The sequence below is a fragment of the Rhinopithecus roxellana genome, chromosome 3, assembly GCF_007565055.1.
Source record: "Rhinopithecus roxellana isolate Shanxi Qingling chromosome 3, ASM756505v1, whole genome shotgun sequence".
NCBI classification, from domain to species: domain Eukaryota; kingdom Metazoa; phylum Chordata; class Mammalia; order Primates; family Cercopithecidae; genus Rhinopithecus; species Rhinopithecus roxellana.
The window spans coordinates 3,255,594-3,279,148 of NC_044551.1; the positions used below are offsets into that span (position 1 = coordinate 3,255,594).

The 23,555-nt window shown below is 38.7% G+C and overlaps 2 protein-coding genes across 6 annotated transcripts in view; both read right to left on the reverse strand.

Annotated features, from left to right (window-relative positions):
* ANKDD1B (ankyrin repeat and death domain containing 1B) overlaps positions 1 to 3,027 on the reverse strand; it is a 55,239-nt gene extending 52,212 nt beyond the window's left edge. The window contains exon 1 of the mRNA XM_030926779.1: positions 2,835 to 3,027. Within this exon, the coding sequence (XP_030782639.1) occupies positions 2,835 to 3,027 (193 nt within the window). The remainder of the gene's footprint in view (positions 1 to 2,834) is intronic.
* Positions 3,028 to 9,082: 6,055 nt separating this feature from the next.
* POLK (DNA polymerase kappa) overlaps positions 9,083 to 23,555 on the reverse strand; it is a 92,403-nt gene continuing 77,930 nt past the window's right edge. For all 5 annotated transcript variants that reach the window (XM_030926801.1, XM_030926803.1, XM_010352830.2 and 2 more), the window contains 5 exons: positions 22,421 to 22,517; positions 18,444 to 18,615; positions 15,322 to 16,281; positions 14,702 to 14,744; positions 9,083 to 14,557 (listed from right to left, as the gene is read on the reverse strand). In XM_030926801.1, coding sequence (XP_030782661.1) covers positions 14,476 to 14,557; positions 14,702 to 14,744; positions 15,322 to 16,281; positions 18,444 to 18,615; positions 22,421 to 22,517 — 1,354 coding nt within the window. In that variant the 3' untranslated portion in view covers positions 9,083 to 14,475. The remainder of the gene's footprint in view (positions 14,558 to 14,701; positions 14,745 to 15,321; positions 16,282 to 18,443; positions 18,616 to 22,420; positions 22,518 to 23,555) is intronic.

Sequence of the window (23,555 nt, forward strand, 5' to 3'; positions counted from 1 at the left end):
GATGGCACGTCACTTTGGGGCTGAGTCAGTGAAAAGCCTGTGTCACCCTCTAGGTCTCTTTTCCCTGCCTTATCAACACTGGAAGCCATGTGTTTAAATGAAGGGGTCACAAGATGGTGGTACCTCCATCAACTTGGTATTGGGAGATAATTCTCTCTGGGTCTCTCACATTTCCGCACATCTTACAAGCAAAAGCATTGACCGGCTTTGCTCTTTACTATCTTTTCAAGGATGTTTGTATAGTGAAAAGCCTTGACAAATAGAGATAATGTCTTCCTCTGGAGCAAAGGGCAGGTTTGCTTGCAGCCTTGGAAGAAAGCAATGGTAAGGCATGCTTACTGACTCTTACAAAAGATTTGGGTTCCCTAAGTGCAGGATTTTTCTGTAACACAACCCACTGTGTGTGCAGGTGTCATTTGGCATCTTTATATCTCCCTGTGGGAATTGGGGCTTGGAGAACTGAAACAAATGCTAACACTCTGGCTACTGCTACTGCTGTGAGTAATGAAATCCATCATCTCTGATCCAAAAGTGTCTTCTGCCAGCATCTCTATCACCTAGTAAGCTAACTTGTGAGATTACAAGTAGGGTAAAATCTCAACCCCTTTATGATCCTTGACACCTGGGTTCCTGAGAGACCCTCGCCAACCTATTTTGGACATGCTACACGAGCAAGAAATAGATGTTTCTTTTAAAGATGGGGTCTTGTTACGTTTTCCAGGCTGGTCTTGAACTCCTGTCCTCAAGTGATCCTCTCACCTGGGCCTCCCAAAATGCTGGGATTATAGGTGTGAGCCACCACACCCAGCCAGAAATAGATTGTTTTTATGTCCAGTCACTCAGACATAGGACTCATTTATTGCTGCAGGAAAAGCTTACTTTGTCCTGATTGATACACATGCTAACAGGTCTCTTAAATTCTTCCCCACTAATCTCAGCACGACTAGCTAGCCTCTACATTTCCCTAGTCTTCCCTTCTTCAATATGTCATATCCTTTCCTTTCTCCTCGAATATCTGAACTTACTAATCTACCTAACTTACTTCCTCTCACTACCATCACCTAATTCTCAGTCAATACCGTTGCCTCATAGTGAAAACAGAAGTAGTAGGACACGAATTCCCACATCTTCCCACCTAGGTGAGTCTACCAACCTACCTTCATTTATATATACAGGATGAGGCATCCCTGTACCTAGGAAAGGCCAACCTCTACACCTGGGCTCTGGATCCCATCCCCTTTTTATCTTTTCAAGTGTTTCATATGTCAGTCTCTTGGAAATTATGTCTTCTTTCCTCTAGATCACTTAATCTCTCTCCAGTGGATCACTTCCTTCAAAAAATACGGAGATGCCATAATACCCTAAGTGTAAAAAACCCTCCTTTGACCCTAGCTTCCTTTCCAACTGCTGCTGCATTTTTCAACTTTCCATTATCCCAAACTTAAGTATTCTATAATTGCTGTCTCCATTTCTTCATCTCAGTCTTGTCTCAACCCATGCTAATCAGACATCTTTCCCACCCCTCTACTGAAACTGCTCTTGTTGAGGTCACTCCGTCTTGCCAAAACCCAGTCATCATACCTCTGTCATGTGCACTGAGCTCTTGGCAACTGTGACACAGAGGAACACACACCCCTTGTAACATGTTCTTCTCTAGAGGTCTGGTAAGCCAACTGTTGCTTTCTAGTCTTTTCTACCGGCTCTTTTTCCTTTGCTTGATCTCCAACTATTGGAATGCCCCAGGGTTTATATAAAATAACCTGTTGATGTAGGCATGATTCCTCCATCTTACAGATGAGGAAACTGAGATCTTCAAAAGTTATACCACTTGTTCATGCTTTATAAGTGATAGAATTGTCCTAGGCAGCCTGACTCCAACCACATCACCCTGTCTCATGGCCTTCACTGCACTTACCTTAAATTATCTTATTCATTTATTTGCTTACTTATTTTATTGTCTATCACCCCTCCACCACAACAGAATGTTCCACCAGAACAAGGGTTGTCTTGTTCTCTCCATCCCTACATCTAGAACATGCCTAGAAAATAGTTAAGCCCTTGAAAATATTTCCAGAATGACTGAATGAACACTATATTGAGGAACTGGTGTACAGCTTCCAAGTCTAATTTAGGAAATAAGGTCGTCCCAGCCAGTAGGCTTGGATGGTGTGCCCCGTTAAGAGACTTGAGTACTGGGAAGGCTGAGGTGGGACTTGAGTACTGGGAAGGCCTCCTGAGCCTGAGGAGGTCTGTGATTGCACTACTCATTCCAGCCTGTGCAACAGAGCAAGAAGACCCTGCTTGCGGGGGGCCGGGGTCGGAGGCGGGTGGGGAGTGGAGGGTGCTGGGGAGAGACTTGAATCGCTTTCAGCTTTTGAACTGCTTAACAGCTGCCTTAGTTTATACTACACATTATTCCCAAGGCATAGATGATCCACTCCATGCTTTAAAAACTTAAGTGCAGAAAGATAAGTGATTTATTTAAAGTCAGACAATAAATCGGCGCATGAGTCACGATATAGGAGATAAGAAGGGTACATGAAACTCTTATTTGCAAAAGGACTTAATCATTATTTTTAAAAGCCTCCTCCTTAATTCGGAAGAATAATACTGTCCTTCCACCCACAGTACATGGTGGGGGTGGATTCCAAAGCTGAAAACCAGCCAACAGGGGGTGCAGCGGTGGAGGCTGGGACTCGGGGTCCCAGGGCGGAGTCGCCGCGCCAGTTTCACTCCCGCAGCTTCCGGAGGCGCTGCACTGGGTACCTTTTTAAGTCCCTTCGACCCAGCCCGCCCCGCAACCTGATTTTCTGAGACCTCGTCCCAGGACTCACGGAGCTCGTGTCCGGCAACTGCCGTGTCCTCCTCTCCAAGCCCCTCCCGCTTCGGGATCCGGGACAGGGCCCTCCAAGGCAGGGCGTCCGCGCCCCTCAGGTCCTCCCTGAGACCCTTGGCGGCAGCAGCCGCCGCGAGCAGCAGCCCCCCTACCGTGGCCCCGTGGCCCCGGGCGCGCCCGGCGAGGTCCATGGTCGCCTCCGCGGACCGGAGCGCAGGGCCAGACCCAGACCTAGACCCAGACAGGCCCAGGCGCGAGGTTGGACGCTGGCAGGTCAGCCCGGCCGGAGCGCAGAGTCCGCTCTCTGTTGTGGCGGTTCGCTGGGAAACAAGCCCCTGGTTCCAGCCCTGCCCTGACTTGGGCCGGCCTGGGAGAATCCGCCCTCAGGTGTGGCATGCACTGTGCTTAAGGTTTGGTTCTCCGGGAAATAAAACATCCTGCGAAATCTACAAGCCCCAGTGAACTCCCACTTCTACTCTACCACTTCTTTGTACAATTTTAAGAAATGTCAAGGTTGAATTTATAGCCAACACTATAGGAACTTCAATATTAAATGATTTCTAAATGGGCTTCCAACATTTTCTTTTGAATAAAGTAAGACTTGATTTCTCATTTGAAGATCACGCAATTATAATCTCTCCTGGCGGATTCTTTTGAAAAGTGAAATAATACAGAAGCAAGTCAAATTCTGACCCCCCAAAATAAACTTCAAATAAGAAAGGTAATCAGGTTTTCATTTATTTTTTATTCTTCTTACAAATTTACAAAAGATGTATCATTTTAATGTAAATTATGTAATATCAATGTTCATTTCAAACTTGTCAGCTTTTCCCTTCCAATTATTGTGCACCCAATTTGAGGCATTGAATTCAAAACAGTTTCCTTATCAATGAAAACAAATGACAAAATATTATTTATCAGAACACCACCCGTAACCTCAAACTTTCCTTTTTTAAAAAAGGGAAATGGGCCTCATGTTTGTAATAGGGATATGATAAAAACAACAGCAGATAAGTTGAATTGAGTATTATGCAGATATATCAGACAATGTACTAATATGGAAAGTATAATATGTAAATGGAAAAACAGGGCACAAATTATATGTGTATGTAGCATGTTTACAAGTAAAATTCTAAAAATCAGAAGAAAATACCCACACAAAAGAAGGAATAATAGTGAAAACAGCAGCAGATCAGTGGAAAGCATACAGTCAAGTACAGAAAGATCTCCCAGTCTGGGCAACAAAGTGAGAACCCCTCTCTACAAAGTTAACCAGGCATGGTGATGCGTGCCTGTAGTCCCAGCTACTTGGGAGGCTGAGGTGGGAGGATGGCCTGGGAGGCAGAGGTTGCAATGAGCCAAGATTGTGCCACTGTGTGCCAGTCTGGGTGATAGAGCCAGACCCTATCTCAAAAAATAAATAAAAGAAGAAGAAGAAGAAGAAGAAGAAGAAGAAGAAGAAGAAAAAGATCTGAATTGTGTTATCCAACTTTGAAACTGCTTTCAAATTCTAAACCAAGAAATTTACTTTTTAAAAAATCCTCTTACCAATGACTGGAGAAAATGCATCATCATTTTATGCTATCTAGCCTTATAATAGTATGTGGTACTTATCTTACTCTACCAGATGAGACAAAAACTCCAAAGCAGTGCATTATGTGAAACTCAGCCACAGCTGGACTTTACTTCCCCGAGAGCTTGGGCTAAATGAGAAGCTATGAAGTATACTGTGGGAGGTATTTTCTTTTTCACTCTGTTTCAAGTATCAGGTTACTTCTCAAGCAGAATATTAATTCTAAGTGTGCTAATACATAAAAAGCTTGCCCACATGATCTGGCACTACTCATCTCTCTGATCTTGGGCCCTACAATTCTTCTCCATTCTTCATCCAGTGTTTCCTGGTGGAGAGCCATCCAGCTTTTATTTCCTCCCTTTGCCTAGAACCTCTCTCCCCCACCTCCACTTCCGAATTTTTTAAATAGTTTTGATCCTTTGTATCAGTAAGGTTTCAGGTTAAATGTCACTTCCTCAGAGGAGCCTTCTCGGATCATCTTATTCTAAAAGTGTCCCCTACCTTCATGTTCCATTCTCTTATGCTGTTGTCACTTTCCTTTGTAGCACTTACCACTGAAATGTCTGTATTTGTTTAGTGTCTGTTTCCACAACCAGAAGGTAAACTTCATGAATACAGTGATTTTTTAAAGTTTGTTGGGCCAGGCGTGGTGGCCCATGCCTATAATCCCAGCAATTTGAGAGGCTGAAGTGGAGGACGGCTTGAGGCCAGGAGTTTGAGGCCAACCTGGGCAACTTAGTGAGACTCCAGTCTCCACAAAAAATTTAAAAATTAGCTGGTGGTGGTGGTGCACACCTGTAGTCTTAGCTACTTGGGAAGCTGAGATGGGAGTATGGCCTGAGCCAAGGAGGTCAAGGCTGCAGCAAGCTGTTATCATGTCACTGTATTCCAACATGACAGAGCAAGACTGTCTCAAAAAAAAAAAAAAAAAAAAAGTTTCCTACTGCATCTCCAATGGCTACCCAACCTGCAATAAGTATTTGTCAAATAAATATGGAATGCAATTTAGCCATGTGAGCAGTAACTTGTCTTTGAGTCCTGAAAGCTTTAGTTTTTTCCCTAAAGGAAGGTCTAGACTAAAAAAATATGTTCAATTCTGAAGTAAACCTTTAAAACCAGATCCTGTTCAAGGATTCCATATTTTTAAAAACATCTTCCTAGATTTCTCTTTGCCCTCCTCTACCAGATGATTTCTCCCTAGACTCCCACTTTGTATATTCACCTATTATAGCCCTTCCTACATTGAATAGAAACTGTCCCTGGAGTGGCTGTCCATTTTTTGAGGACAAACATGTCTTAATAATCTTTATGTCCTTTGTCCGCTAGGATTCAGCTATAATTAATAGGAAAACCCAAGTAACTATGGCTTAGTTTTTTTATTTGCTTCTTGTGCAAGTCTCAAAGTGTGCAGGCCAGTGCTGATATGTCTCTGTTTTACAACGCCCCCAGGAATCAGCCTCTGCAGCCCGCTACTCCACCATCCCCATGTGCAGCCCTTATGTTTAGGTGTAAACGGCAGCATCTGCTTCCAGGCAGCAGGATGGAACAGAGAAATAGAAGAGGCAAAGAGAATGCTACAGCTGCAAGAAGGGAAGTTTCCCAAAAGCAACCACACATAATACTTCCTTTTTTTTTTTTTTTTTTTGAGACAAGGTCTCGTCTCACTTTGTCACCCAGGTTGGAGTGCAGTGGTGCAATCTCAGCTCACTGCAACCTCCGCCTCCTGGGTTCAAGCGATTCTTTTGCCTCAGCCTCCTGAGTAGCTGGGATCACAAACGTGCCACCATGCCCGGCTACTTTATGTATTTTTAGTAGAGACAGGGTTTCACCATCTTGGCCAGGCTGGTCTGGAACTTCTGACCTCAGGTGTTCCACGTGCCTCAGCTTCCCAAAGTGCTGAGATTACAGGTGTGAGACACCGCACCCAGCCAGTACTTCCTTTTATATCCCATTAGTCAAAACTCAGTCACATGGCTACCCCTAGCTGGGAGGGTGTGAGCTGCAAGGATGGGAGATATATTGTAGTCATCAATTCTGTAACACCTATTTTTCACACTATCACGTATTTTTAATTGAGATACTAAATTGTCCGCCTGAATTGAAGTTGAGTTCTTCCAGAGAGGATTTGCATATGCTTCTGCCAGTCACTAGGGACAATACTAACCTCACTTTACATTTTCTGCTTGAGCTCTTCAGGATGATATCATTTGTGTGAATTCAGATTACAAACCTACATGTGTACTGGTTTGTGATTCAAATTCTCACTGGCAGTCCCTCCTTCCAACCAGTGCCAAGGTTGAGCAGGCAAGTTGCTTTGCTCCCTCTTTCTTCATGGAGGATTTCTCCTTTATCCTTGCTCTGAAGGTATAAACCTTGGTGTCCCATATTTATGCACTGGTAACCTATTAGACTCCCTATCTTAGGTATTATTTCTTAGTGGTTTATAAAGAATTGATGAAATATAGTAGTCTATTCTGGGTGATCACGTGCCAAGCTAAAATTCTAATAATATGGCAGAAAAGTAGAATGTTGAAGGACAACCGGGATCTCTGCCCAGAATTGCTAGCAAAACCCAAAAAACCTTGGCATATCTCACACTTGTGGATGGTTTCAGAGATCACATTTGATATTTAGCATATTCTAAGAGGAAAAAACTTTTGAGCCTTCATAAAAGAGAACTAGATTTTATCCTAGAACTGACTCAACCTTTATTTTTCCTTTTTGTCTCTAATTTAGGGAATCTCTCTCTCTCACTCTCTCCACAGACACCCAAGTACATGAGTGATATTAGGAAAGTATTGTATATAAAAATGCACAAGATGATCTAGAGCAGGGAAAGCAACTGGTGAAAGCTAAGCAATGAGTTAGACGGCCAGATATTAGACAACTGATAAGAACCTGATAAAAGACATGGAAAGAAGTGTTTTCAAAGAGGCCCAACAAGAGTAGACGGAACTCAATGATAGGTATGTGGCTGGCAGAGGTAGTGTGTGTGTGTGTGTGTGTGTGTGTGTGTGTGTATGTGTGTGTATACAGGAAAGAGTCCTCTACACTTTAGAGACAGGTTAGAAGGGTTAGTACCATTTGTCTCTGAATTATCTTTAATTTCCCTGAGCATTCTGTAGACAGCAGCAGTTACAAAGTAACACTATCACAATTGCCTCATACTGGTAAGGGGAACAGTTCAATATTATGATTTGCTTAATAAATGGAATCATGTTTCCAATAGTCACCATAATGTCATTGGAGTTTTTCTTAACAACCTAATTCAGTTATGTATTACAAAGCAAAAGCCATTAGTCCTTAATTATACAATGAAAAAACAGTTTTTTCTCCAGGGAAATAAACATCACCTCTCTGTGAAGTTTACTAAAATCCTGCCAACACAAAGTGTGTTCAAATATATCACTGCTTTTCAAAATGGAACATTACGTCAAAGAAAATTCAGTACCAGGGCCAGGCATGGTGGCTCAGAGCTTTGCGAGGCTGAGGAAGGAGGACTGCTTGAAGCCAGGAGTTCAAGACCAATCTAGGCCACAAAGCAAGATCCTATCTCAACAAAAATTACAAAAACTTATCTGGGCATCATGGCACCAGCCTGTAGTCCCAGCTACTTGGGAAGCTGAGATGAGAGGATCTCGAGCCCGAGAGTTCCAGGCTGCAGTGAGTTATGATCATGACACTGCATTCCAGCCTGGGTGAAAGTGAGACCTTGTCTCTAAAAACAACAGTTCAGCATCAGGTACACCAGGTATGATTTTTTAAATGAAATATTTCCTCAAAAAACAGTTTTATTAGCCCCAGGTTAATAGTCATATTTTAAGTCTTCTTGCAAATACTTTCAAGTCACTCCAAAAGGACACAGTATAATAATAAAACATGTATAAAGCAAGCCATTATCTAATAAAGGGAAATAAATACAATTGTCTCCTTCTGGAATGCCCACTCTTTAGGACCTAGTGTGAGTGCAGCCACTTAGCCACCATTCTGTCTTCCCAGAGAAAAACAGTAAGATAGTAGTAAACACTCTTGGACACATACTATTTATTCATTTACATGTCAACAAATGACTCTCCGTATCTACTGTGTGCCAGGCCATACACTTCATACTTGGAATTCAGAGATAAGTGAAAGCCCAGGATCTCTTGGGGCCTACAATATGGTAGGGAGAAACCAACATCGGGGGCCATGCAAAGAATGTTTCAGGATCTTTGTAGAGAAACAGGAGCACAAAATAGTGACTGATCAGTTTTTCCAGAGGGCAAGGAACCGTTTTCTGAAGGTGGCCCCTGAGCTGAGTTGAAAGACGAGTGACTATGGAGGTGGGAGATAGAAAAGGGGCATCCAGGAAGCATATTCTGGACAGAGGGAACAATGGAGCACAGATGGCAGAAAGGAGAAACAGCTTGGTCTGTTCAGGAAACCCTGAATGCCAAGCCAGTGTTTAGAGTGCATCATGGACAGTGATATATAGGAGCTAGCTTGTACTGGCTTGCAAGAGCTGTTAAAGTTTCAGGAATTTTGTGAACTGGTTGACACCACATTAACTTGAAATCTGTCATAGTGGGAGTATTTACACCACAGAAATAATCATACACTAAAAATCACTCCCTTTTCCTACTCATTCCACTGCTAATCTTGGGGACAGTTGAGAGCTTTTGAAAATTGCTTTGTTTTTTTGACATGAGTGTGCTATTATGGGAACGCTGTTTCTGGCTAATCTGTAAAAAAATGCGTGAGATGGTTTAGAGCAAGGAAAACTGACACATCAGTTGGAAAGTCAGAGTTTAGACAACTGATAAGGGTTTGACAAGAGATGGAAAGAAATGGATATTTTCAAGAGGCCCCACAAGAGTAGACAGAATTCAGTAACAGATACAGGGTTGGCAGAGGTAGCAGTGGATACAGGGGGGATGAGTTAAAAGGTAAGGAGTAGTAAATAAACACATTTGTTAATGAGGGCAGAAAAAATATCTCCTATTAATTGCTACATCTCTCTTGCCTTTAACTTACAGCCTTCTTACATAAATGCCTATAACCACTGTCTACATTTTCTTAGCACAAAGTTCCTTCTTAAATTCTGTTATATGGCTTCCATTACCCACGGTGATGCTGAAACTTCTTACTCTAGAAGGTCACTTCTTCAGTGGGGACATTGACCTTGCGGATACCACAATTCCCATGCTAACTTTAAAATAAAGCACTTCTGGTGGAGTGAATTAAATTTATAAATACTTCTTATAATGTTACTTTTCCTACTATCACATAAGATTGAGGAAAGGTGTATAGCTCTGTATTACAGGGACAATGTAAAGACTGATATTAAAAGAGACCTTTGAATTACATTGAAGAGAGGATTATACACATGCAAAGAAATTATGTCATTTGTTGTTTTATACTCTAATATGCATATATTCCAAACGCATAGCCCATCCTCCTTGAGACCTCCTAAACATGTTATGAATTTGAAGTGTCTCTCTGCATTATTCAAGTGAGGCAGGAAAAAGTTACTCTAAGTGATCTTTCTTTTTTATATTTTATTTGAATACAATTCTAATAATTCGACATTTATGCAGTAAAGGGTTAACCCAGCAGCCTCAGGTTACTCAAGCCCTGCACTTTTCAAAGAGAGGTGTCTTCAGGTACTGGCCCTTCCTTAGCTCCTGGGAAATGACCTGAGCCCTTGGAATTTCCAGTTTGATAATAGTGTTCTAGTATGCCTGAGGCCTTGGGCTGCATTTTGTTAGTTTGATGAGATAGTTTATGCTAACAGTATGACTCATGGTGAATGTCTGTTTTTGAATGGCTGAAGCCCTGGGCCATGAGGGTCATGAGACTTAATAGGTAAGGTCAGTCACATGTGTGATGCATGTCTGTGTGACTGACTTCCAGTAAAAACCTTGGACACCAAGGATTGGTTGAGCTTCCCTGGTTGGCAATATTTTACACATGCTGTCACACATTTCTGGGAGAATGAAGAATGTCCCCATGTGACTCACCGAGGAAGAGGCACCAGGAAACTTGTGACTGAACTGATAAATAGGGTACTGCAAATAACAAAGCCTAATATAACGAATTGACTTAGGGTTGGAGAGAAGACTTCAGGGAGTCGGGACACAAATATCACAGACTGGAAAACTGGTGACTTGTTTGGTGGTGTATTAGGGTTCTCTAGACGGGCAGAACTAATAGGACAGATGTATATATGAAGGGGAGTTTCTTAGGAAAATTGACTCACACAGTCACAAGGTGAAGTCCCATACAGGCTGTCTGCAAGCTGAGGAGCCAGGAAGCCAGTCTGAGTTCCAAAACTTCAAAAGCAGAGAAGCAGACAGTGCAGCCCTTCAGTCTGTGGCTGAAGGCCTGATAGTCCCTGGCAAATCACTGGTGTAAGTCCAAGAGTCCAAAAGCTGAAGAACTTGGAGTCTGATGTTCCAGGGCAGAAAACATGCAGCACAGGAGAAAGACGGAGGCCAGAAGACTTAGCCAGTGTAGTCCTTCCACGTTCCTCTGCCTGCTTTTATCCTAGGTATGCTGGCAGCTGATTAGATGAGTGCCCAACCAGACTGAGGGTGGATCTGCCTCTTGAGCCCACCAACTCAAATGTTAATCTTCTTTGGCAATACCCTCACAGACACAGCCAGGAACAATATTTTGCATCATTTAATCCAATCAAGTTGACACTCAATATTAACCATCACAAGCGGTAACAAAATATTTGGTCAAACTGTCTACAGCTGTCTTTGGAAAGAAGACCAAATGCTGATTGAGGCGGTAGCCTTAGGGGAAATGCTAGAGAAAAACTAAAAATTTGCCATGGGATGGCTCTTTCTTGCTGTGTTCAGCAAGGTCCTAGAAGAAAGAAATATATTTTTTTCTCGACTGAAACTAGCTTGCAGAGATGGAGGAAAATATCTTGTTAACGAAAGCAGTTTTTGCCATTTTTTTCTTTTTATTATAAAGGTCATATATGAATAAGAATACATAAAATATATATGTATAAAGTGTATTTTAAAAGTGAACATCCATGCAATCACCAGCCAAGACAAGAAATAGAACACTGCCAGCATCCCAAAAGTGCCAGGTGCCACTTCCCAATCACACTGCCTTACCTCTCCACAGAGGAAATCATTATTCTGGTTCTGGGGACAGCAACAGCAACTGCTTTTCTTTACAGTTTTATCTCATATATATAAATATATACCCTTAAAACAATATAGTTGTTCAGTTTTTACTGTTTTAAAGTTTATACAAATGGAATCATGTTGATGGCATCCCTCTGTGATTTGCTTCTTTTGCTCTATGCTATGCCTGTGATATTCATCTATGTTGTGATTAGCTATTTCCTTCTTTTTCACCATTGTGTAGAATTCTATTGTTTCAACACAAATGCCATGGTAGAATTTAACCATTCTACCATTGCTGAATATTTGGTTCATTTCTAACTTTTGGATATTGCGGTGCTGCTATGAACACTAAAAAATTTTTTTCTAGGCCACCTTCCTGACTGGGCAGAACTTTCTTGTACATGCTTTCTAGGATACATGTTCAGTAGTTTTCCCAAGGCATTGTATTAGTTAGGGTCCTGACAGGGAAAAAAATTACTGTAATGAAAGATAACCTGCAAAGATGTACACTTCAGAGGGCAATTGCTGGGTTTTGAGCATGTTTATCTTTAAATTTACTGAAGGACAAATTTTTCCACAGGGATTGTTTTCAACGTAAGAGCTGACATCATCACCAAAACTTAGTATCATCAGATCATTTCATTTTTGTAAATAAGGTAGAGATGTAATGATATCTCCTTGTAGTTTAATTTTTCACTTCCCAAATATTAATATGGCTGGGAATATTTTCATGTTTCTTGGTCATCTGGATTTCCTTTCATTTGAAATGCCATATAAAGTCTTTTGTCCAAATTTCTATTGACTATCTTTTTCTTACTGATTCATAGGGATCATTTATATATTCTGGACACTAGTTTTTCACCAGTTATATATATTGCAAATATGGTGGTTCTTTATATTAGGTTTATATTAGGTTCACTAAGTAGGTAAGATTATGCATGCTTATTACCAGTCCTTGTAGTTTTGCTGTATTTTCTTCAAATGCCCCATATCAAAATTATAATAAAAAGAAAATGGGTTGGATATAATAGACAAAACAGGTAGTAAAGAATGTGAAGAAAATTCTGGGCAGAGAAAATAAAAATGAAGGCATAAGAGGGAGGAAGATTGGAAAAGTAAGAAAACCATCTCTATTAGATCTATAAAAGTTTTAAATTTTATTTCAAATATTATTAAATATTACTAAATGATTAACATTCAACTAAATAAATCCTTAAATGAAAATAATTTAGCATTTAATCTAAATTGAAGATAATAAAAATAAACTTAAGGCAAGACAGAAAATAATTCAATATGGTATTATTTACCTTTCAGTATATTAAATATTTCATTGAACTTAAATTTGTACAGAATTTACATAAGTAAATCACATGCTCAAGAACCATAACACTACAATTTTGTATTTGCCACAGTGTATAATAACATCAGTCATGGGATTTGATTGGCATGCTAACAGGCATTAAGCCTAATTTAAACAATCTAGTAATTAAAAGTCCAGTTACCACTTTGCCAAAGTCTGTGAGTTCTTAATTAAGCTATTCCTAAAATATTATAATATATAAAATATATATTTAGATCATAAGCTAAAATATGAAAAGAGGAGAGAAAACAAAAATAAAAGAGAACAAAAGATTTAGCTCCTTAAAGAAGTGACAGAAAATGGTTCCAACTTCATGTCACAATTACATAGTAATAATAACTATTATTATATTATTGAGACAGGGTCTCGCTGTTCATCCAGGCTGGAGTGTAGTGGCAAGATCTTGGCTGACTGCAGCCTCGACCTCCCAGGTTCAAAAGGTTCTCCTGCCTCAGCCATCTGAGTAGCTGGGATTACAGGCATGTGCCACCAAGCCTGGCTAATTTTTTTTTTTTTTTTTTCGTTTTAGTAGAGATAGGGTCTTATCATGTTGCCCAGGCTGGTCTCAAACTCCTGACCTCAAGTGATCTGCCCACCTCAGCCTCCCAAAGTGCTGCCCTTACAGGTATGAGCCATTGTGCCTGGCCTAAATAAATATTTTTTTGAGAAGAACTCATTGATAGCACAAAAGTATTTGGAGAAACTACTTAAGCTAACTACTATTAAGCTCTCTTCTTTCACAAATATTAATAAACATGTTGATAGAAATGTAACTAAGATATGTAATGTGTTTTAATACACATTAATCTTTTGAATTACACATTTTCTCTTGAAGATTATTAAAAAATGACTGTACAATTCTTTATAGATTTGTGGAAAGTACCAACATAATTGACAAGAAATGAAATACTGCCATTTAAAAGTCCTGTATTAAAATAAAACTACTTTGAATCATCTTAGACTAAATATTTTAAAAAGTGATTCAAGTGCTTATTCATAAGATAACGGAATTCTAAATAAGAAAAGCCAGATTAAAAATTATATTTTAGGCGAAAACCATTTTAATGCAGATAATACTGTGATATTTATTTTCCTGAAGAAAACCACTTGTACTAGTTATGTTAATACTCTTCACAGAACTTAAGATAAATTTTAATTATGAATGCTCATGAAGTATTTAGATACTAGGATCAATGCCAACAAAGTAGTTAAGTGCTGAAAAATTCTTATGATAATATAGGTTTGTGTGAATCTTTGAGAGCCCTTACAAATATGTTTTTATATTCAGTATAAAAATAATAAAAAAACACCTTCTTATCTCATTCCTAATTTCCCTTTTAAAAATTATCTCATAACAGCATTAATTTCCAATTGATGTATAATGGAAGTAAAATTCTCATGATTATAAAAAAGATATACAGAATCAGTATATATATATCTTAGAAAAGTAAACATCATCTGAGGATTATTACACTTGCCTTCACTAAATAAATCTGCAAACTTAAAATCAGAAAGAACAAATTCATTGATTATAAAATAACAAGTTTCAATTTAAAATTAATGATAAAATGTTCAATGTTTACTTAAAAAATATATCAAGGGTATGTTTGGGATTGTTTGGTTTTATTTTCTTTGATGAGTACTTTGTCATCAATCCTGGCCTAGAATTAAAAGGAACACACAATTAAAATGCAGGAAGAGATTCTAGAAAATAATTCATTTCTAATATTGATTACTTAATAATTTATAAAATGATTGAATTTTCATATTGTAGCCAGCTTTATTAAAGCTCAAATTAGCCATACCTTTTTGTTTTTGTTACAGCCTTCTGTACTCCACTTGAGCTACCTTTAGAGGAAAGAAAAGTCAAGAAATTCCATAATGAATAATATGAAATAATTAAAAAGTTGTACAAAAATTTAAAAAGTTAAAACTTACTGATTAAATATAATAACTTCCTTGGTACTATATAGTTCATATGGAAACACACCAAAAACAATAATTTCTTTGTAATTTACTAATTTTATTAGCATTACACTTAATTTTATTGGTGAAATTTGGGTAGAGTCAGCACTACCAAAAAATAAGTTAAAGAGGCTTTCTGGTTATGCAGTTATAGTTAATTTACCACTGTGTCTTTGCAGATATTCTCTGAAGGAATTTCTTTTTTGATTAGATCACTCAGCTCCTTAAACTTTTGAGTTCATTCTGTGCTAAATCAAGATCAAACCAAAGTTTTCCCCAAATTCACAATCTATAGGCTTGAGTTAATTCTAACCTATGGCAAGGTAACCAACATTTCCCTAAATGGTGACATACACAAACTACCCATTTAATAGTATATGTTTCAGATTTAACAATCTCATTAATTTTAATAAAACATATTCCTAGAAAATCATGCAGTTTAAAATGACTACACACTCACCAGTACTTCTGGAGCTTTCTTTGGGTTGATTAACTGGGTTAACTTTGTCCTTTTTTAATTCTTGAATAAAATTTTTATTTAAGCAAACATCCACATGCACATTGAACAAGGTTAGATCTGAAGTCTTTTGTTCTACATTACAAACAGGACAAACTAGAGCTTGGCCTGTTATCACTTCACATAAGTAAGGCTGGCAGGATTCTTGTCTGCTTAATAATCCAACATCTTCGTTTTCCAACGAAACAGTGCAAGAAGAATTCTGATGACAGTGCTCAATATTAAAAGACTTGCCTGGGAGATCAGAACATTCCTCCTTGATATGCTTATTACTTAAAGCATCTATGCTTTCTGCTTTAGATGAGTTATCTATAGTATCTACTAAAGCTACACAATCTACTGAAGACACTTCTTTAATTTTTGGATGGGCTTCATAATCTTGCTTCTCACAAAGTGAAGAAGCAGGAACATTTTCTTTCTTGTTAACTCTGGTAGCAGAAACATGTGAACACGAGAACACTTTAGAGTTTTCACTGATTGAAGATCCATCAAGACATGCATCTACATGTTTATTAAAGGCTTCCAGACTGATGCACCCTTGTGCCCTAAAGCAAACAGGACAGGTAAATATCTGACAGGCATCTGAATTCTCTGATATTTCCAAATTCTCACTCATCTTCTTCTTTAAAACTTCGAATGGTTGTGATGTCTGGAAACTTTGTTTATTCACGGTTTCACATTTAAATGTATCTTGGTGACTCCATTTCCTTTCTGATCGTTTTTTATCAAAGAAACTCTTCTTATGAGACATTTCTAGAGGTTTTACAAACTTATCTTTGTCCGTTTTCTCTAGTATACACCCAGTGGCTGACAGGGCTTGGTTTCCAGCCTGTAAAAAGCCGATAATGCTCCTTTGTTGGTGTTTCCTGTCTTCTTCATTGGGAAAACTAGATATCCGAACACCTAAATTAAACCAATCACAATCAATTTCATATTGAACAAAGCCAATTCACTCACAATGCATAAAAACATTTTGTCTAGTGCTATGACATATGCAAAAGGTTGGCTAGAGAGAAAAAATAAGTCACATTTCAAAGCTGGTATTATAAGTACAAATTTACCTTCCTTTATAAAAGAATATCATTAAATATTAACTATTTGGAGTTAGCATAATGATGTAGGATTTTAATTCATATATGACACATACCATTACATTAATACCAGTAACTAACCAGAGTCAACTATACAGACTCTTTAGCTCTTTTTTTTCTAATAAACTTTATTTTTTAGAGAAATTTTAGGTTCACAGCAAAATTGAGCAGAAGGTACAATGAGTTCCCATAGATTCCCTTCCCCTACACAAGTATACCCCTCCACCCCAGCTATCAACATGTGGCACCAGAGTGGTACATCTGTTACAATCTGTAAACCTACATTGCCACAACATTGTCACTCAAAGTCCATAGCTTACACAGGGTTCACCCTTGGAATACATTCTGTGTGCCTGGGACAAATTTATAATGATGTGTCATTATAGAATCATACAGAATCATTTCATTGCCCTAAAATTCCTGTGTTTCGCCTATTCATCCCTCCTTCTCCTCTTAACTCCTGACAATCAATTATTTTTTATGGTACTCATATTTGCCTTTTCCAGAATCTCATATGGTTGGAATCATACAGTATTTAGCTTTTTCAGATTGGCTTCTTTTACTTAACATTATGCAGTTAAGTTTCATTCATGTCTTTTCATGAATTGATAATTCACTTCTTTTCTGTGCTGAATATTATTCCACTGTCTGTATGTACCACAATTTATTTATCCATTCACGTACTGAAGGACATCTTGCTTGCTTCAAAGTTTTGGCAATTATGAATTAAGCTTCTATAGATATCTGCTCTTTGGCTTTTTTTTTTTTTTTGAGGTGGAGTTTCACTCTTGTCGACCAGGCTGGAGTGCAATGGTGTGATCTCAGCTCACTGCAACCTCCACCTCCCAGGTTCAAGTGATTCTCCTGCCTCTGCCTCTCGAGCAGCTGGGATTACAGGTGCCCACCACCGTGTCCAGCTAACTTTTTGTAGTTTTAGTAGAGATGGGGTTTCACTATGTTGGCCAGGCTGGTCTCGAACTCCTGACCTCAGGCGATCCACCTGCCTTGGCCTCCCAAAGTGTTAGGATTACAGGTGTGAGACACCACGCCTGGCCTGGCTCTTTTAATTAACACTTTATTCAGTAGATTTCAGTGTGTGCTATATCTTTCATAAATGAAAGTATGGCTAGTGACCCACTCCTTACCAGTAAAATGTGCATTTGGAGTGCTGATCCAGATACATACTTTCAACCAGTTCACTTTGGAAACATGGCTTGTTAGTTTTTACCATGTAATGGCTGGAGATGTGATTTCACAATGTCACAATCCTTTATCTGTAATTCCAAACTCCAAAAAGTTCTGAAAATTTTAAGCAACAAGTGATACCTGATGACTAAATTAAAGTCATCAGTCTTTATAGTCTCTGAATATTTTGTTTTGCTATAGAAATATTAATATGTTTGAATAGGGGGTGTTGCCCCAGATCCACAAAGTAGTATTACAACATAATATACTCTACATGCACTGAATTTGCTTTCCAAAATCTGAAAAGTTTTGAATTTTGAAAGACACCTGGCCACAAGAATTTCATTAAGTTATGAGGAAAAGAACAACTTTAATTGGCTCTTACTGGAATTAAACTAATGATCATGGCTTCATACATCAGGGTCTAATAATTAAGATAAATGGCAGCAGCAAAGGAAGAACTTCCTGAACAGATTTAAGAAATAAAATGAAGGCGAGAATACAGGTGCTCATGGACTTACAATAGGATTGTATCCAGATAAACCCACTGTAAATTGAAAACATAATAAGTCAACTTACAATACTTTCAATTTATGACAGGTTTATTGGGATGTAACCGCATTGTAAGTCAAGAGTGTACTGAAAGCATACAGTTTTCCCACCATCGCAAAGTTGAAAAATCATTAAGTTGAACCATTGTTAAGTTGGGGGCCCCCTGTATTCCCAAAGTTAATTATTTGGGAAAACCTAGCAGATTTAAGGAAAAACAAAACAATAAAAAAGTCATACCCATAAGTCTTAATCTCAAGGGATGTGGAAAATCAGCATCAATTTCTGTTTTTAGCAATTCCTTAGCAATGGCAAATATTTCTTCTGCAGTAGAAACAACAGATGAAACTGTAGATGCACGAGTTTTTACTTCAAAATTCACATTCTTCAATTTAATGGTAACAGTTCTACCCTATAACATATACAATATGTTATTTATTTATTTATGAGACAGAGTCTCTCTCTGTTGTCCATGCTGGAGTGCGCTGGCACAGCTGTAGCTCACTGCAGCCTTCAACATCTGGGCTCAAGTGATCCTCTTGCCTCAGCCTCCTGAGTAGCTAAGATTACAAGTGCATGTCACTACACCAGCTAATCTTTTATTTTTTTGTAGAGATGGAGTCTCACTACGTTACCTAGGCTAGTCTCAAATTCCTGGCCTCAAGCGATCCTGGCCTTGAAAAGTGTTGCGATTATAGGCATGAGCTACCGCACCCACCAGAATACGTTATTCTGTCTGACTTCCTAACTTCTAGAAAAAAGTCATTTACATGTTAGAAAAATTCAGAAAGGTTTACAGACATAAGATTATGGAAGTATAACCAATTATTTATAAAACATGGTGATAAAAATACCACAAAGAATAAGAGGCCGGGTGTGGTGGCTCGCGCCTGTAATCCCAGCACTTTGGGAGGCCGAGGCGGGCGGATCATGAGGTCAGAAGTTCAAGACCAGCCTGGCCAATATGGTGAAACCCTGTCTCTACTAAAAATACAAAAATTAGCTGGGCGTGACGGCAGGCGCCTTTAATCCCAGCGACTGGTGAGGCTGAGGCAGGAGAACAGTTTGAAGCTGGGAGGCGGAGGCTGCATTGAGCCGAGATCACACCATTGCACTCCAGCCTGGGTGACAGGGCAAGACTCCACCTCAAAAAAAAAAAAATAAAAATAATAATAATAATAAAAATACCATTTTAGCCAAAAACTTTTACTCCCCTTTCCAAACACAAGCTGAAATCCCATTTTATTTTGTTTTTGAGATGGGGGTCTCGCTCTATTGCCCAGGCTGGAGTACAGTGGCGTGATCATGGCTCACTGCAGCTTTGACCTCCCAGGCTCATGCTATCCTCCTGCCTCAGCCTCCCAAGTAGCTGAGACTACACACTCATGCCACCATGCCCAGCTAATTTTTAAATTTTTTTTTGTAGAGACGTGATTTCACTGTGTTGTCCAGGCTGGTCTTGAACTCCTGGGCTCAAGCAATCTCTTGCCTCAGCTTCCTAATGTGCTGGGATTACAGGCATGAGCCACTATGCCTGACCCAAAACCCCATTTTAGCCAGTAATTATTATTCCCCTTCCCAACTGAATTTTTTTTTTTTTTTTTTTTTTTTTTTTTTTTTTTTTGAGAAGGAGTCTCGCTCTGTCACCCAGGCTGGAGTGCAGTGGCCAGATCTCAGCTCACTGCAAACTCTGCCTCCCGGGTTTACGCCATTCTCCTGCCTCAGCCTCCCAAGTAGCTGGGACTACAGGCGCCCGCCACCTCGCCCGGCTAGTTTTTTGTATTTTTTTAGTAGAGACGGGGTTTCACTGTGTTAGCCAGGATGGTGTCGATCTCCTGACCTCGTGATCCGCCCGCCTCAGCCTCCCAAAGTGCTGGGATTACAGGCTTGAGCCACCGTGCCCGGCCTCCAACTAAATTTTTTTGTTTGTTTTTTGTTTTAGACAGAGTCTCACTCTGTTGCCCAGGCTGGAGTGCAGTGGTGGGATCTCAGCTCACTGCAGCCTCTGCCTTCCAGGTTCCAGTGGTTCTCCTGCCTCAGCCTCCAGAGTAGCTGGGATTACAGGTGCCCGCCACCATTTTTAGTAGGGACGGGGTTTCACCATGTTGGCCAGGCTGATCTCAAACTCCTGACCTCAGGTGATCCACCCACCTCAGCCTCCCAAAAAGCTGGGATTACAGGAATGAGTCACTGTGCCTGGCCCCACAACTGAATTTTTATGAAAGGCCATTACATTAAGGGAAAGGTTAAATGATCACTTTTACTTTTACTGAATCTCTTTTGGAGGTTGATTCATTATCTACAAAGGAAGGAAAAAAATCTTTCTAAAAGTGTCTCACTGAAAAGGACTTATGAATAGCTCACACTTATTGTGTGCCTTCTGCATTGTCAGATGCTATGCCAAATAATTTAAATGTAAGAATTCCTTTTACAGTTAAGTGTTTTATGAGTGCAGGGTTTCAGTGGAGACAATGAAACAGTTCTAGAGATGGGTGGTGGTGATGGTTATAAAACAGTATGAACTGTACACTTAAAAATGGTTAAAATGGTAAATTTTATGTTATGTATATTTTAGTATCCCCTGGAGGAGGAAGTTAATTCTCGCTCTCTCTCATCTGAGGGTAGATTAGATTTACTGACTTACTTCCAAAGGGAAAAACACTAACTTCACAGTGGAGAAGCCTAGCAAACAGTAACCAAGTAATGAAAGTTAATATCATCCATGACATCATGTTGCTATTATATACCCCATGATAGGATATTATGAGAAGGGCACTTCCTCTCTGTGATATTCTTTCTAAAAATCCGTAACCCTGATCTACTTATGAGAAAATCGTCCGACAAAGCCCAGATTGGGCGACATTCTGTAGAATACCTGTATAGTAATACCCAAGACTGTCGAGGTCATGAAAAAGAAGGAAAAACTAAGAAACTATCACAGACCAGGAAACCAGAGAGACATGACAGCTAAATGCAATGTAGTCCCCTGGATTGAATTCTGGAAGGCAGGGAGGATATTAATGGAAAAATAAGTAAACTCCAAATAAAGTCTGGGGTTGACTTAATAATTGGCAATGAATGAAATATCAGTTTCTTACTTTTGACAAATGTACTCTGGTAATACGTTAATAATGGAGGAAACCAGGTGAGGAGTATGCTGAAATTCTATTATTTTTGTGACTTTTCTGGAAACCTAAAATGATCATAAAATTAAATGTTTATTTAAATGTTTTTCAAAAAGAAAATTATTTAAACTCAAGGTATGATAGAGAAGGACTATGAGAAAAATACTCATAAGATATCCCACTCTTGGTAGTAATTTTTTTAAAACAAATTTTTCACTGATTAGCGTAATAGTTTTACTGATGCATTATATGAACATAGTAAGTTATCACATGTACCTCATAGTTTTGATCTTTGTAAAGATCAAATAAGTGTACTTGGGATATCTATCACTTTAAATATTTGTATTTTCTTTATGCTAGAAACATGCAAATTATTCTCTTCTAGCTATTCTGATATGTAAAATAGATTAGTGTACACTATAATCACCTTACTGATCTATTGAACACTAGGTCTCATTTCTTCTATCAAACCAGATATTTGTACCTGTGTAGCAATTTTAAAATACCTTTTTATTACGCTTTGTACTGATTCTACCTCTGGTTTGAGAGTGTTGGGAATACTCTAAATATAAATTGTTGTGAGTGAAGATTATAAAATAGCAAGTTCAAAGCCTTATAGATTTTGTTGTCCTGTGTTAAGCAACCTGGATTACAAGCTTGAAACAAAATGCCTATTTGAGAAAGTCATTGTCTAAGTAAGAAAAACATTAAAGGCTGATTGGAAAGACATTTGTAATATGTGAATACAATTCTCTGGAAATTCTTTCTTCTGCCATATTCTCTAATGCCAGTGTAACTCTGGTTTTAACTTACTCAAATATACTCCTGAGGTACAGGAGTAAAGTCCTCTGAATTATACTGAACCACTCTATCCTCACAAGTTGCTTCTTCATAGAATCACCTCATCACAGACTCCAGATACAGGTCAGAATTGGATTTGTATCTGACTGTTGGTGATAGGACTGCACTATTCTGACGTTTATTAATTTGTATTCACCTTTAAGAATAATGTGTAATCTAACTCTAGCTTTAAGGTAGCATTTTATTATTAAAAAACTTAAAAACTAAGGACACCATATCAAAATAAAGCACCTTAAGTCCTTCTTTCTGTAGATCTCGAGCAAGTTCACTGCAAAGTTCTTCACATAGGCTGTATTGTTCTTCCGCTTTATTAATCTCACTGAATGTCCTAGAAAGACAAGAATAATTTTGGTGCACAAAGTAAACTATAATCCAGGATAATTTGGAAATGGTATGCATGTTTATATGGCTAGTATGAAGTTATATTTTCTGCAGTAGAAAAGTTTTCAGATGAACTAAAATTTAATTAAGTAAAAACATCTAAGATCTATATAAATAATGGAAACCCACTTAAACAGGAAAGTTTGATTAGCAAAGAAACAATTTTATGCTGTTGCTCTATTATATCACAAAAGATAATTTAAATTACCAGCAGATAATGGTAATGCCTCCAGAACTTAAAACAAATTAGGGTATATGTATATGTAGACTTTGTTACAGAAGATTATGTTAAGAAAGTCCAAATGAGAACATCATTATAATTACTGTACATGGATTTTTCTGGATGAGAAACATCATTAACTAGATTTAAGGGGTTGGCTCATGAAACCTAGGCAGAGTTGTTTAATAGACAGCTGAAAATAGAAGTCTGATAAGATTAAATGTAGGTATTTTGAATTCATCTACAAAAGAGTGTTGAAATAAGTTGACAAGTGATATTAACATAAAAGAGGATAATACAAAGAGACCAGAATGATGGGTATGGACCCTGAGCAAGTAACTCTTCAGTAAAGAGTCCCCTTTCTACTTCTAACCTTAACCTCAGCTGCTCAGTTCTCTTCCCTAGTGGCAACCAATGTGTCAGCTTCTTATTCTTATGAATTCCTTAGAAATATTCCACATATACGGGCGCCTGTAGTCCCAGCTACTCGGGAGGCTGAGGCAGGAGAAGGGCGAGAACCCGGGAGGCGGAGCTTGTAGTGAGCCAAGATTGCACCACTGCACTCCAGCCTGGGCAACAGAGAGAGACTCCATCTCAAAAAAAAAAAAAAAAGAAATATTCCAAGTATATATATATATATATATATATATATATATATATAATAAGCAAACCATTAGACATTTTCCTCTCATTTTTTATATAAACAGTAGAATTTTAGATACATTGTTTAGTACCCTGCTTTTCTCAATTTATCATGGTGAGAGT